Source organism: Odocoileus virginianus, chromosome 1 (assembly GCF_023699985.2).
Source record: "Odocoileus virginianus isolate 20LAN1187 ecotype Illinois chromosome 1, Ovbor_1.2, whole genome shotgun sequence".
Lineage (NCBI taxonomy): Eukaryota > Metazoa > Chordata > Mammalia > Artiodactyla > Cervidae > Odocoileus > Odocoileus virginianus.
Window position 1 is genome coordinate 24,576,059 of NC_069674.1, and position 15,074 is coordinate 24,591,132.

Genomic DNA, 15,074 nt, shown 5'->3' on the forward strand with positions numbered 1-15,074 from the left:
CCAAAGCTTGTTTATTAATAACTGGCATTTATAGCACATGTAATATGGAGGCTCTTAATGCAGGGAGATCACGTTTAGCTTAAGCTAAAAATCCAGGCAGAGAGAAGCAGTCCAGCATTGAAAGAACAATGTGATCACTTAACTCCAGCTCAGAAACATCGAAACAGAACTCCACTATGATGGATACAAGTGACATGTCCAGCCTTGCTCAGCTGGCCAGTTGTCTGTAGAGATTTTCTTTAGACATTGCTGAGACTTTAGTAAGAGGCAGGTATTAGAGGAAGGGGGCGAGATGGAGGTAGAAAAGGACAGAGAGATGGAATGGGAAAGAAATGGAGAGGGTGGCAGAAAGAAGGGGGCACACAAACATGGGGTGAACACAGGAAGACAAAGAAAGGAGAAATGTGGAGACAGTGGAGAGAAAACAGATTTGAAAGTGTACCAAAAGAAAATAAAGAAGGGTGAGCAGAAAAGAGTGATAGAATGAAGAATACCATACACAATCAAAAAGCATTCACAGAAAGAAATGTGAAAGCAAACAAAGAGAGATTTACCACTGGAGGGTGGAGAGAAATGGCAATGTGGAGAACAGACTGTTCTACAGTCACTTGCTGAGAACAGACAAGCTGCCAGGGGACATCACAGGCATCTTTGCTCTCCTCCTGGCCATCCCTCCACTCTACAGAGACCCATCTACCTCCTACCTGACAACTCTGCTGCGTGCCCATCTGCATCTCCATACTCAAATTCCAGAGTGGGGCAGTCCACAGAGCCCTGCAATGGAGAAATCTTTGTGGTAACTTGAGAAAAGCGTTGACCAAAAGGAGCTTATACCCTCATTTCATCTTCTTCCTCTCTTGGAGGCCAAGGTTAGATCAAGAAGACAACTAGAAGAGTCCCATCTGGGCCTTTCAGGCAGGAAATACCCCCCACTTCCACCCTAAGCCAAAGCTAGAAGCTCACTGCAGGGTTGGGCTGAAGATTCCTAAGTAGAATCAGAAACTCTGGGAAAAGGCCCACGATCATGAACAGATATGAAAGCTACAATCTGTGCCCGTATCTGATCTACAGAACTGAAGAACATCTAGCTGATCTCTAGAAAGACAAGATAGATGAAAACCAAAGAGGTAAACTGGATTCTGACTTCAGCTCTCTGTCATTAACCCACTGTATGATTTTTAAATCATGCTATGGATCACAGTTCCTCATCTATAAAAAGAGGTCCTTCAGGTCCAATATTCTGCAATTTTAGGACTGTCAAATAAGGTAGCATTTCTACTTCGAACTGTATTAAAAGCTAGATTGCCTATGACAAGTTGTATGTATAAATCTATAATCCCATTTTAAAAGTATTTTTAATATAATCCTCTCTCCTAATCTCTTTAAACATTTTGGGGTATTTCCTACCAATATATTAACAAACATAAATTTTCAAAATGTTGAATCTCGCCTCTTGTCACATACTCTGTTATATATTATGTGATCTTCAACAAGTTACTTAAGCTCTTTGTGCCTCAGTGTGGTATAGAAGATATCCTTGATCCTTGCCCCCTCACCCCACTTCCTGGAACAGAGCTCCTAAAACCTTTGGAATTTTCTGAGTGATGGGAGTGTCTGTTATTCATCCCTGTCAACCATACTTGAGTTTATACTAACGAGGTGACTCACAGTGAGAGTTTCAAAAAAGGGGCTCCAAAGAGGGGAAAAAACTGGAGACTGAGTTTAATCAAGTGGCCAATGGTTTAACTAACCAGGCCTAGGTAACCAAACTCTATATACAAACCCTGAAACAATGTGGTTTGGGCACACCAATGTGCTAGGAGGGTAGTGCACCAGAGAGGGCATGGAAATTCCGTACCACTCCACCTCCACACCTTGTCCTATGCCTCTCTTCATTAGGTTGTTCCTGAGTTGTACCCTTTATAATAAAATTGTAGGCATAAACATAGCACTTTTCTGAGTTCTGTGAGTTGCTTTAGCAACCTGAGAGGGACAGTCATGGTGACCCCTGAATTTGTAGTTGGCCAAGCAGAAGTGCAAGTAGTTTGGGGATCCCACTGTGGCTAGTATCTGACCCTGAACTTGTGGGCTCGGTGCTAACTACAGTTACTGTCAGAACTGAATTGGTATCAGTCAATTGTTGGAAAATGACATTCAGTTTTATCATCTGTAAAACAAGGAAAATTCATAGGGTCATTGTAAGAACTAAAATGAATTAATACAGGAAAAGCATTTAGCACACCAGCCAGCACCTGGTAGCACTATGCAGATGGTTACTCTACTTATAATTTTACTTATTCTGCTTACAATTTTAATATTATAAAGGCATTTTTCTCATATTATTATTACTTTCCCTTTAAACAGCAAAGTGAGGAGTTCCCTGATAGCCTGGTGGTTAGGATTTAGCACTTTCATTGTCACCATCCAGGCTCATTTCCTGGTCAGGGAACTGAGATCCTGCAAGCCGCGTGGCACGGCCAAAAATCAAAAAGAATCAATTAAAAATAAATAAATAAGCAGTTAAGTGGACAAATTTCTACTGGCTTACTTAATTCTCTATTGTTGAACATTTGTTTTTATTTTTTCTTTACATGTGGCTGTAATACATGCATACATTTTTTCATATTTATGATCTTCTCTAAGGACAGATTCTTATAAAGGGAAGTAATGCATCAAAACTTCTTAATATTTATATGGCTCTTTGTACATGTCAAGTTGCTTGCCAAAACCACTTTGTCAACTTACACTTCCAACAAGGCGATTTGTGTTTGAATCCACTATAGCAAAGAGTTCCAAACTTCTGGATTACAGAGATCAATAAGAAAAAAAAAATGGTGGACGGTGAGAAATGACATAAGATTTTTGATGTTTTATCTTGCTGAGCAGAAACTTTAAAAAAATCTCTTAAAATACATATGTGTATTTTTAAAAAAAACAGTTTAATATCCCCAAAATGGAAAGGTCAAAATATCAGCACGAGTCATTAAAAGCAGTGTTTTTGAAGCTTTTTTGACTGTAAGTCAAAGTATAAGTAAACTTTATGTCATATCCCAACACACACAAAACTGAAACAAAAGATTAACAAAATATTTACCACTACTATATGTGATACACTAGTATTTCCTATTTATCTATTTCTTTAAAAAAAAAATTGGTCTCAAAAAAAAAAAAAAAATTGGTCTCAACTCACAGGTTACTCCCTACAGTTTGAAAAAAAAATAGGTTTAAATTACATACATCCTTTGAATTTAATGTGTTGAATTACATTTTATGGAAAACTTATTTCAGTGTCTTGAATTTTCCTCATTTTGCTACAAACCAGTTAAACTTTGCCAAGGTCTTTGGGACCCAATTAAATCAAGGAATCTGGTTGTAAGAGGCCTGAGGTGAATCCTTTGGTTAGGTTAAGAATCTTTTTATGAAGCAATCATTCTCTAGCTTCCTTTTAAGGTTAGGATATCTATACACTAAGCCACTGGGAAAGCGTAGGTCAATGGTGCCCTTATAAACACAGTGATGTATGAGGCTCTCTTGTGCCAATAGTAATTCTCTTCAGGTAATTCTTAAAGCTCTAGAGAGGAAGGAAAATCATCTCCCCCAGGACTGTCTTCCACAGGTATGCGAAAGGAGGGAAGGAAGGAGAAGCAGATGGTCATCTTTCTGAGAGTCAAGCAGAGTGTGGTACCCAGGATTTGTGGCAACAGGGGATATACTGACAGGTAAACTCGGCTCTCCTGCTGCAGCGGGAGGTGAAGGAAAGCTCATACTTCCGGCCAACCTTTGGGCAGGCAATGAGCTAGAATGGAGAGGATCACTGCAGTTGTTGACCACCACAGGAAAAGTGCACCTGCAGACAATCAGGAGGAAAACGGCGGTGCAGGTGGAAAGCTGAGTCTCTGTAAATTAACACCCTGGCAAGAGTAAAGTACCATCAGAGCCTTTTCCGGAAGCAAGACTTGATAGGTAGGGAAGGGCCTCCTGGTTCAAGAGGAGTTTCAATTCACCATAGAACACATCATTCTGAAATTGTTTTACTCACTCCCACATTGTCTGTCTCCCTACCTCCACAAGAAATGTTAGCTCCACAGGGCAAAGACCTTGTCTTGTTTACTGCTGTACCCCTAGCACCTAAAACGGTGCCAGGCATATAGAGAGGACTCAATAATTGTTGAATTAATAAGACTCCCCTCCCCTCCCCTCCTAAAAGCCATTTGAACAAGAACAGGGTCTCTGTAGGGGAAGGAGGCACAGGGTGCCCTAAAAACCAAATTTATACTGAGGCAGGGAGGGAGACAACATGATGCATAAAACCTTGATCTAGTATGGCAGGATGGCTGAGCTCTGCCTCTAAAAGGAGGTGTGACTTCGGGCCAGTCTTTCTACCAATTCCACTTCTCTCTTCTAAAAAATGGATACTTGTCAGTAACAAAATAGAAAGCATTTGTGAAATCCTGTTGGAACTGAAATATAATTCAAATGGTAAACCATGGACTGGGATGCCTATGACCTGGCTTCTGGTACCAGTTCTGTCCCTTGATGATGAAAACATAGTACTAAGGGCTACTATGTGCTAACCAACTACAAGCACTGTGCCTGCACTAAATTAAACATTTCACATCCATTTATCTCATTTTGACTTTATAACAACCTTCTGAGGTAGGTAGTATTAACCTCATTTTACAGACGAGGAAACTGGAGCTCAGAGGTTGGCAATTTGACAGAAGTCAAATGGAGAGTAGATGGCAGGGCTGGGATTCAAAACCTCAAAAACCTGGTCTGACTGACCCCAAACCTGGTACTCCTGGACACTGTGCTGGATGTATGATCTTGGGCAAGCTACTACTGTCTCCCACTTCCGTAAAAGCCAGGGCTGAAACCAGGTGATCTCTACAGACCCTTTCACGTCTGACATCTTGTGGTCTGTTTTGATTCCCGGCTCAGATCCAGTTCTACCCTTGGCTACTTGATGGAAACTGGCTAGATGAAGGCGGTTGGAGAGGTGATGTTAATTCACTCCTTTTATCCTCCTAATTAGGATTTAAGAACAGAGAACATTCACACTCCCATCTGTGGGTCTGTATTCTGGGGTCGATCCACCCACTCGCTCCGGAACTGGCCCGCCTGACTCCTGTCTCATTATAACCCTTACGAGGGAGGGGTCCTGATCCCATGCAAAGCGCTCCCTCCAGGGCCAGCCAGCACACGGGGGTAACGGGAAGGGCCGAGGTCTCGCGGCTTCTCTGATCGACGCGGGGAGCCTCGGAGTGGGAGGGCGGCGGACCCCCACCCCACGCCGGCCCCTCTTCGGGGCCGGGGGTCCTCTTCTGCGGCGGGGATCGGGCCTCCCACTCCTCAGGCCAGTCCCTTCACCACTCCGCGCCTGTTCCCTCCGCTGTAAACCAGCCTGACGAATTCCCACTTCAGGGGGCTACAGCGATGAAGCGAGATAAATATCTGAAAGTATCTGGGACACTGGATATCACGCTCTATCTTCGCGCCCCCAAAGGGGAGGCTAGAGGGCCGGGAAGCCCCCGACCCGCAGCAGGAGACCGGCGGAGAGGGTCAGGGTCTGCAAAGCCCGGAGTTCAGGCTGCGGCTGGCCCCGCAGGAGGCCGCTTTGAGGGGCTGCTCAGGGTGCGCCGGGAGCTCCGGGCGGCGGAGGGGGACGCGGCCGAGGCACCTCAGCCGCCGCTTCCTGCCCCGGGTGTCTCCCGGCCCCAACTGAAAGCCCTCTGGGCTCCTCACCTCCGACTCCCGCCGTTGGCTTCTGAATGCTTCCCGGCCCTTAGGCGCCGCCGGCTTCCCTTTCCCGCTGCCGTTGCCGTTGCCATTGGTTGGCGGGCTACCAGCCCCGGGCGCCGCGGGATCCTCCATGCCGCTCCAGTCAGCAGCTCCCCTTTGCTTCTCTGCGCTCTCTGCCCCGGGCGACCCCGCCGCCGCCGCGCGCTGGGAGCCCGGCCCCGCCCCCTCCACAAAGATTGGCTGCGACTGTCATCCGCAGCCCCGCCCCACAGCGCGATTGGCTGTTACACCTCGCCAAGCGGGACTTGGAGGTGGTGGGGGGCTCATTCAAGGGATTTTTCTCCCCCTCACCTTTTTCCCTCAGTCCTGCGGCGTTATTGGTAAGCCTGACACTCCTGCGTCTGTTCCCAGCTCCACTTCCCAAATCCTGGACCTTGAGCTTTAGCAGGTTAGCTCTACTTCTTACTCTGTGTCCCTCAGGCCCCACCCCCTCCCAAATAGAGACCTTTTCGGGGAGCTCTAGTCTCCGCCTCCTGCTCCACTGCAGTGTCAGTTTCCCCAGTATCACAGACCTCTGCCCCCCAAATCCTGGTTCCTGAATACGTCCCAAATCCCGCTTCAGTCTAAGGTGAGGATGGCACCAATGGTTGGTCAAGGGTACTGCAGGAAACCAGGGACTCTTTCTCAGGCGAACTCATTCCACTTGGAGTGAGGGCTTGACTGGGAGACTGGGGGTTGAGGTATGGGGTGGGGTGTTTTCACTTTACTGAAATTTCTGGTGCCTTACCGAGCTGTTCCTGGCCATCTGCCTTTCTCAGCTGAAGGGGGATATCTTTCTCCTGGAGTGAGCTAGGGAGTAAATGTTGATTGGAGAGCAAGCCCCTACCCCAACCTGTTCCCCAGTCCTTTCCTTCATTCTAGGATCCTTCCTAAGGGCTGTTACCTGGGGCAGATGAGGCTGTGTGGTTTGCCCACTCTAGAATTTACCTAAAAAGCATCTTATTGTAAATATGTATGCAACCTGGGATGGTGATAGAAGCCTCAAATGAGCAGCCAGAGGGGAATGGGTGGAATTGGGGGAGGGAGGTTGTTGAACTGCCGCTATGTTCCAGACATCGCACTTGACTCTTCCCAGATCTATCATATCTCTCTGACAGGTTGTTTTCATTAATCCAATAGTACTGATAAAAGAAATAAGGACTCTCAGGGACTAATTACTTCTTGCTTGCAGCTCGCAAGCTCAGATGCGAACTGAGCTTGTAAAGAATCCACCTGCAATGCAGGAGACCCTGGTTCGATCCCTGGGTCAGGAAGATCCCGTGGAGAAGGGATAGGCTACTCACTCCAGTATTCTCAGGCTTCCCTGGTGGCTCAGATGGTAAAGAATCCACCTGCAGGGACTTCCCTGGTGGTCCAGTGGCTAAGACCCTGTGCTCCCAATGCAGGGGGCCCAGGTTTGATACCTGGTCAGGGAACTAGATCTCACGTGCTGCAACTAAGGCCTGGCACAAATAAATAAGTAAAAATAAATATTATATATATAAAAAGAATCCACCTGCAATGCAGGAGACCTGGGTTTGATCCTTGGGTTGGGAAGATCCCCTGGAGGAGGGCATGGCAACCCACACCAGTATTCTTGCCTGGAGAATCCCATGGACAGAGGAGCCTGGTGGGCTACAGTCCGTGGGGTCACAGAGTTGGACACCACTGAGAGACTAAGCACAATGCAGTTCACAAGGTATCATATTCTATCTTGTTTCAGTGTCTCTCACTGGAGGAAACTGCTCTTCTCTTGGCTAACTTCTTCCCTAAAAATTCTATTTAGTCATCACCTCCTCTTCCAGAGAATCTATCTTTTGACCCTCCTCAACCCACTCAGGCTGTGCTAGTGTCAGTCAAGTCTGGCTGGGTCTACAGTCCTCATATTTTCTACTATATCCCCAAAGTAAGGGGCTGAAAGGAATTATCCCCCTTGTTGCATCATTTCTCTCCCTCACACTTTCTTCTGCTAATTAGTAAGTGACAGATCCAGGCAGAGTTGAGAGAGAGCACTCCTTGGAGCTTTCTGGGTTCCTTTCTCTCCCTGGTCTCCAATACCTCCTTACTCTTCCCACTCATAATTTTCCTTTCCTCTCCCCACCTTCCACCCACCTCAACCTAGATATAAGCTCTTTGAGAGTAGCTTTGTTCATCTGTGTTTGCTCTTTTCTGTGTTTAACACAGGCTTTCCTCTGTACTATCGACTGAACAATGTCTTGTTGTGGAGGGCTGTCCTGTGCGTTGTAGAATGCTTAGCACAATCCCTGGCCTCTCTTCACAAGATGCCAGCAGGACCCTCCCCCTACTTGTGACAACAAAAAATGTCTCCAGATACTGCAAGATGTCCCCTGAGGGGCAAAATCTGTGGTTGAGACCCACTGGTTTAAACAGAATTGAGTTGATACAAATTTCCAAGAAAGTCTCTGGCTCAAGGCCTAAACTACTTGATTTTGGATTTTTTTTTTCAGGGTAAAATTTTGTTAAGCTCTTAAGATTCATACTCTGCTTTAAAATTCACAACCCACGCCTAGCTCATCACTGCTTCAGTGTGGTAGGCCTGCCACATCACAACCCATTGAGGCTTCTTAATAAAAGAGTTAATTTTTCTACCTTCCCTTTCCTTGTACCTCTCCTCCTAAGCAGTCAGAGCTCTAGGATTGACAAGCTCAAAACTTCATATTCTTTTGAGTCTAGTCAATCAACAGGATCCCCAATAGTGATGGCAGACAGGAGTGGCCCCTTTGGAGTTCCTTTTCCGACCTATCTTGAGGGCGAAGGGAGCAGTCATCTTCAACTGGGAGTAGAATTGAGGACAGTGGTCAGGCCCCCTCTGGCATCTCTGTAAAGCCATTTGCTGAGCCTAGAGCTCCATCTGGCTTCACTTTTGGAGATGGGGTTTTAAAAAGTGGTGCTTTGGAGATTACAAAGAATCAACATGGGGAGAGACCTCACTCCAGTATTTTTTTCACACTGCACTTGAATGGGAGACAGTGAAGATCAGACATCTATCTGATCATTAGAGGCCTAGACTTTTAGAGCTTATCATAAGGAGGAAGATATCTGGAAACAACTACTGGAAGAAGTAACAAGGAACCACAGATTAACTTAAAATTGAAACTGTAGGCCACGGAATTGGCGCACACACAGTTTCTTTTAGCTTATTTGTCAACAAAGGAGTGGTAGCCATCAACATAATTGATCACAGAGGTGCCCATAAATATACCTTGGAGCTAATTAGGGGCTGGTGTACATCTTGCAGAGATGACTCCTGTGCTGAGTTATTTTTAAAACTACATTACCACTTTCCTGTCCCAAAACTTAGGTATTGTGAGGCTGCTGGCAGAGGGCTAGAGAGAGGTATAAATAGGTATAGTTACAAGGACCAAACATGCCCATTTCCCCCATAAGCACTCCACTTTAATCCAGAGGTCAGATTTGTGATTAAATAGATAACACCCAGCACTGAAAAAGCTTAAAAATAACATTGCAGGAAGTCTTAAAATACCTAGCTTTGAGGATATTGGGCAGCCAGGATAAAATAGTAGGAAAAGGATAGAATACCCTCTTTGCTCCACCAAGAACACATGTGGCTGTAATAAGGCAACTGAGGCTGTAGGGCCCTAGACTGAGACAAGGAATTGGTCTTTATACCAATTAAGTGTCTGAGTGTCTGCTGGGTCTTTAAGCAGTATTTTAAAACTGAAATCATTAAATCTTTAGGAGATAAACATTATCCATTTGACAGGCAAGAAAACTGAGGCTCTGAGTGGTCAAATAATTTGGCTGAGTCACACAACTTGTAAATGGTAGAGTTGGTCAAGTCAGCCTGGCCCCAAGCTCTTTCCACAATACTGCAAGACAGAGAAGCTGCACTGCAGTGGGTAGCCTGGAAGGACCCTGTGAACCTGAAACTAAGACCAAGGCACTCAAGTTTCCATCTTTCACAAGAGTTAAACCTTGCTGCAGCAGAGCAAACCCTATAGCTGGCTCACAGGCTCCACTGCTAGCTGCTGCATCTGCTTTGAGAAAGGGCCAGCTTTGAGCCATTACCAATTACCTTACTACTACATCTAGCCAAGGAGAAGAAAGGAATATGGCAGAGAATTGTCTTTAAGACAGGTTTTACCTGACTAAATCATAACCAGGGGATGAATCCAACTGCTTGCTCTTTCTCAACTCCCAGTAGAGTAGCAAGATAGTTTATCCAGCCCCATGGCCCTTAGTTTAGATACAGAGGTCACAGAGGTGTGAGATTCTGATAGGGAAGAAACCATCTTGCATACAGGATGTAGAACTAGTTTAGGTTGTCAAGTAAAGTGGCTATTTCTCAAAATGAGAAAGAACAAGTAGCTGGACTGATCCTCTGGTTATGATTTAGTCAGGCAAAACCTGACTTAGAGAGACAATTTTCTGCTAGATTCCTTTCTTCTCTTTGGTTAGAGGTAGCAGTCATCCTCGAGTCAGGGGCGTTTGGTCCCAAAGCGTAGGATGCTGCCTTTCTGTGCTCTCCAGCTAAGGGCAGCACAGGGAGGGCTTGGGGAACCAAGAACCAGGCTTTATTTAGTTTCTCTGCCTTAAGCCTGTATGTCTCAACTCCCCAGAGGGGTGGCTCCAAGAAAGCAGGTTCTTTATACACATAACAGGGTGGGCAGTGGGGGGAGGGTGACATTTATGATTGGAGTGATCCACCATGGGATAAGGGACTCAAGGCTAAGGCCGCCTACTGGTAAGCACTTCAGCTTTTCATATCCTTGTGCTACAGCGGGCTCTTTAGCCCGTTGCCCAGAAACGTCTCTCATCCCTGAATTCCTAGTTTACTGAAGCAAGGAATACTCTCAGCACCAGAATCCATTTTAAGAATATTTTATTTATCTTTTGAGATTACATATTCATTATTGCTGATCTAATACAATCACTTAGACATAAAGATTTCCAAGAGCCTCTCAGAAATGGCAATCATTAGAGGTTTTATTTCCTTTCAGTAAGATGACAATGAGAACTAGATGATTATTTATATATATATATGTATGTATATGTAGTTTAGAACTTGTCCACATATAATTTGCTGGTGTTGCCTATTTTTTTCTGTAATTTTCCTTTATTAAAAAAGCATAATGCAACAATGCATTTTGATTTTTTTTTTAAAACCATGACAAAGTTAATTTGGAGAAAACCACAGGAGCAGCAATTTCAGATCTGTTCAGAGAAAAGCCAAGCAGCAGAAAAGCTTCGTAGGAGCATGTGGCCATGGGGAGCCGTGCTCATATAGGAGGGGAGGATTAGGAGCCAGGAGGGCAGAGGCAAGGTAGACCAGATAACCTTATTATTATTTTTTTTAATGAGAAAAAGAAAATATTTCTATTAAGAAAGCAAAAAAAAAAAAAAATCATTGAAAATTAGCATAATTCATTGCAGAGAAAATGGTAAGACCTCACAGGCCAGGGCCACATATAAAGAGATCATTGGTCTTCTTTCCCAGGCTTCCAGATACCTAGAAATGCATTTAAGGTGAGAGCTTAAGATGCATCCAGATACCTAGGATGCATCTAAGTGAGGGAAGAAGACACTTCTGTTCTGATTACCTGGGCAGAAAGAATAATGACCGAATTCCAACACCAAAGTAGAACCCAAATACTCAGGAGGCCTGGACCTCCTTCTCATTAATGATTATGACACAGAGTCCCCAGAAAGAAAGGATGGTGATCACCTGAAACTCAGAGGCAAACACCTCACCATGGGCAGCAACATGGGCAACCTAATCTAGAAGCCCAGTGTGGCTCCTTTTTCATGTGGAATGGTCTCTTCACCATGGCAAGGTGGAGTATGCACTGACAGGATCAGCACATGCTTGTGGGTTCCACAGGCAGCTGCCAGGCTTTGCTGAGAAACAACAGGTTATGACTTTTGGCTTAGGAACATAATAGGCTAGGATCTAGATATCTGCCTAATGGAATCATCTCTGGATATAAGATGAGATACAAATCTCATCTTTTGAATCTTCTGCAATTAATCCAGTTAATTAATACAAAAGCCAGAACTGGGTAGGCAAAAGGAAGAACTGAATAGCCTAGTGGAATTTTCAACATTTATGATCTTCTCCATGAAAAAATATAGCCATGTATGTGGCATTTTTCCAGTACTTGCTAAGATATATGGCCTCTGAGGAACCAGATTCTATGGGTTGAGACTGTACTATTTAATGAGGCAAACAGCCATTTACCTAAGGTCCACCTTCCTACCTCCAAAAGGAAGGTCATTTCCAGACTAGCTCTGTGGCTATATGTGAAGACCAGGAGAAGTTAGAGAAGGTAGAAATCGGAGGGCAGAATTAGGTTGGGAAGGTTATGGTGATCCTGGGTGGTCTGGTGTTTCCTTGAGTCACCCTAGTCTTGAGACTTTGAGGCAGACCAGGATAAGGGAAAAAACAGAAAAACAAACAAAGAAAATGGAGAGTGTTAACAGGGTTGGCAGAGGGAAAAAGGACTGATTTCATTCCAGATACTAGGGCTACTCCAGACTTTACCTCTTGGAACCAATCTGGTCCCAGTGGAACCTTTCATGCTAACAGGAATTCAGCTCTTAGGTGGGACACAACACTTCAGGCTGCTCGTATTACATTTTTTTGTAATTTTGGAGTTTACTTAAGAAACTACCTCCAAAACACAGAATCCCAAGATCGAAATTTTGGCAGAACATAAAGCTATATCCCAGCAGAAAAGAAAGACCACAGACCAAATTGCAGAGATATTAGATCTCAGTTTCATCAATGGCAATGGCCAAAGGGATGAATATTTGATGAGGTTCAAATTAGTCAACCGAGCTGTGATCACATGGATTCAGTTTACAGTGTCTTCCCTGTGTAGCTTAGCCAGTTAAGCTTCAAAGCCCTTCCCAGGAGACAAATATATTCTGCTTCTTTAGGGTGCTAAGCTGTGGGCTGCATTTCTGAAGCCCTGCTCTCCCGGGTCCCTTGGAAAGTAAGCCACTTCCTGCTCAGCTTTAGAAGGAGTTTTAGGCAATTGAAGGAAGTTTCGGGAAGCAGTGTTTCACAACAAGCCTCCTTTTTTCTGAGATAGTGCCAACCTGGAGGGGGCCTCCTGGGAAACTATCCAGTTAAATGACAAGGAAGTAAAATTATGGGCCCCAGTCGGGCTGGCCCTCACTTCCTGAGCAGAGGCTAGGTGGGTTAGAAAGATGGCAAAACAAATGTCTGACAAACATCAGAGCTGCTGAGGAAATAGTAGAGGCACACTCCTCTTGGAACCTGAAAGTGTTAAAATGGACATAAATATTCAAGGGGAAGAAAAGGAGTCCTGGGTAAGGAAGGAGACTCCCAGGAAGCACAGGCACAGCTGAGATCTCGGTGCAGTTTGCCAAAGACACAACACTCCTTCCTTCCCAGCCATTTTATAAAGAAGGCAGTGATAGAGAGAGTCAAGGCTGGGAACCCAGGCCGTGTTAACTCAATGGCTTCCTACAGGCCTCACCTGGGGAAGGGCCAAAGCTGAGAAAGGCAGCTGCTAAAAATTTATTCCAGAAAACCCCAGAAAACAAGGAGTCTGGAATCCACAGACAAACTCCTGAGCCTGGACTAGAGAACAATGACCAGTGCTGAGGATTCCGAGTCAGTGGGGAATGATGCAAAAGATGCACCGGGAACCCCATTTCCTTCCTTCCTCAGCCTGTCCCCTGCGGCTCTCACAGCCCTTGGGACAGCAACCACACTCTGGGCCGAGGAGACAGGCACAGAATTCTAGATTTTAATAAATAAATAACCTAACATAGAGGGTGAGCACGGCGGGCAGCTTATTGGAGAAGCAGTTTGCTGGGTTCTTTCCTGTATAGGAGTTCTATTCGTTAAAACTTCCGGCTTGAGTTACAGGAACTTAATACCTACAGGGAAAAAGAAAGATGAGACTGATGTTATCAGCTTGTGGGGATGCTGGGACATGAAGAGACTGCCTGAAGGTATAACGAGGAGGCAGGCATTTTTCTGGCATGTGTGGTGAGGGTAGATAAATGCAGTGCTTTTTCATATCAATGGAAAAGGCCAGTTTTTCTCTAGACAGGGGTAAACGTCATATCAAGAAGATGAAATGACAAATCAAGAAAGGGAATATTATTTCATGTTTGGACATGGCCTCAAAGAATCCTTTGGGGGTGGCAGTGGGGAGAGTGGGTTTATTTTTCTGAGTTCATGGAAACATGGTGATGGATGCCAAGACCAATTCCACTGCAGGAAGCTCATGACTACCCAGGCTTCCCCACTTCTAGGGAGTTCAAGTACCTGTAGTAATTGGGCTTGAAGGGCCCATTTTTGTTGAGCCCCAGATACTTGGCCTGTTCATCTGTCAGCTCAGTCAGGTGGGCATCAAAGGTGGGCAGGTGTAGGCTGGCCACATACTCATCTGAAACAGATCACACAAGTCCCGGTATAAGCATTCATGCCTCTTGTCTGGCTGTTCTCTCCAGCCTTAAAAAGAGGAAAGTGTCAGTCGCTCAGTCGTATCTGGCTCTTTGCAACCCCGTGGACTGTAGCCCGTCAGGCCCCTCTGTCCAGGGGATTCTCCAGGCAAGAACACTGGAGTGGATTGTCATTCCCTTCTCCAGGAGATCTTCCCAACCCAGGGATCAAATTTGGGCCTCCTGCATTGCAGGCAGATTCTTTACCATCTGAGCCAGAGAATGTCCCAAGATACCTTCTAATTCTTGGAGCTCAGCTTTTGCTCACTGGACCCCAATTCTAAGGAATGGTTGCTTGAGCTTAAGCCCAGTGCTTTTCAAAGGCATAACATTTCTTCCTGACAAGCTATTTCAGCCTGGAACCTTTCCTTCTCTATAGAAAAGTGAGAGAGAAATGAAAGCGGCACATCAGCCTGAGAATGCAAAAGAAAGGATGGGAGAGTTGAGGGACTAAAAAACAGGAAGCTCCTACGTTAGTTTTGCCCTAAACTTTATACTCTGGGTCACTCAGGAAAACTGACACCTGTGGAGCTCTGAAAAGAGTGACTGAGAAGGATCCTACACTATTGGCTTTGCTTTCAGTCCCCCTAGTTCTTAGGGGTTTCTATTTATATTCTTACCTAAATACATATTACTTTTTCAGAATTTTGTGTCACTTCCTATGTATTGGTTTGGTCTCCCTAACTTCATTAAACATTCAGTTATGAACTATTAGACTTTTTTATATTCATCCAAAGTGTCTATTAAAGGGAGAATATATCAACTGCTCACAGTTGCTGTGCATCTAATCCTGAAGCAAAACAAAACCAGAAGCTGATTTACTCCCCCGA

At 44.9% G+C, this 15,074-nt stretch overlaps 2 protein-coding genes across 10 annotated transcripts in view; both read right to left on the reverse strand.

Moving 5' to 3' along the window:
• STRIP2 (striatin interacting protein 2) overlaps positions 1-5,932 on the reverse strand; it is a 49,855-nt gene extending 43,923 nt beyond the window's left edge. For 2 of the 3 annotated variants that reach the window (XM_070465886.1, XM_020874646.2), the window contains exons 1-2: positions 5,746-5,932; positions 705-774 (exon numbers count right to left, since the gene is read on the reverse strand). In XM_070465886.1, the coding sequence (XP_070321987.1) occupies positions 705-774; positions 5,746-5,874 (199 nt within the window). In that variant the 5' untranslated portion in view covers positions 5,875-5,932. The remainder of the gene's footprint in view (positions 1-704; positions 775-5,745) is intronic. The other variant, XM_020874647.2, reaches the window with a different exon arrangement.
• Positions 5,933-10,628: 4,696 nt separating this feature from the next.
• The window catches only part of AHCYL2 (adenosylhomocysteinase like 2), a 196,585-nt gene continuing 192,139 nt past the window's right edge, over positions 10,629-15,074 (reverse strand). For all 7 annotated transcript variants that reach the window (XM_070465897.1, XM_020874640.2, XM_020874639.2 and 4 more), the window contains 2 exons: positions 14,069-14,189; positions 10,629-13,674 (listed from right to left, as the gene is read on the reverse strand). In XM_070465897.1, the coding sequence (XP_070321998.1) occupies positions 13,668-13,674; positions 14,069-14,189 (128 nt within the window). In that variant the 3' untranslated portion in view covers positions 10,629-13,667. The remainder of the gene's footprint in view (positions 13,675-14,068; positions 14,190-15,074) is intronic.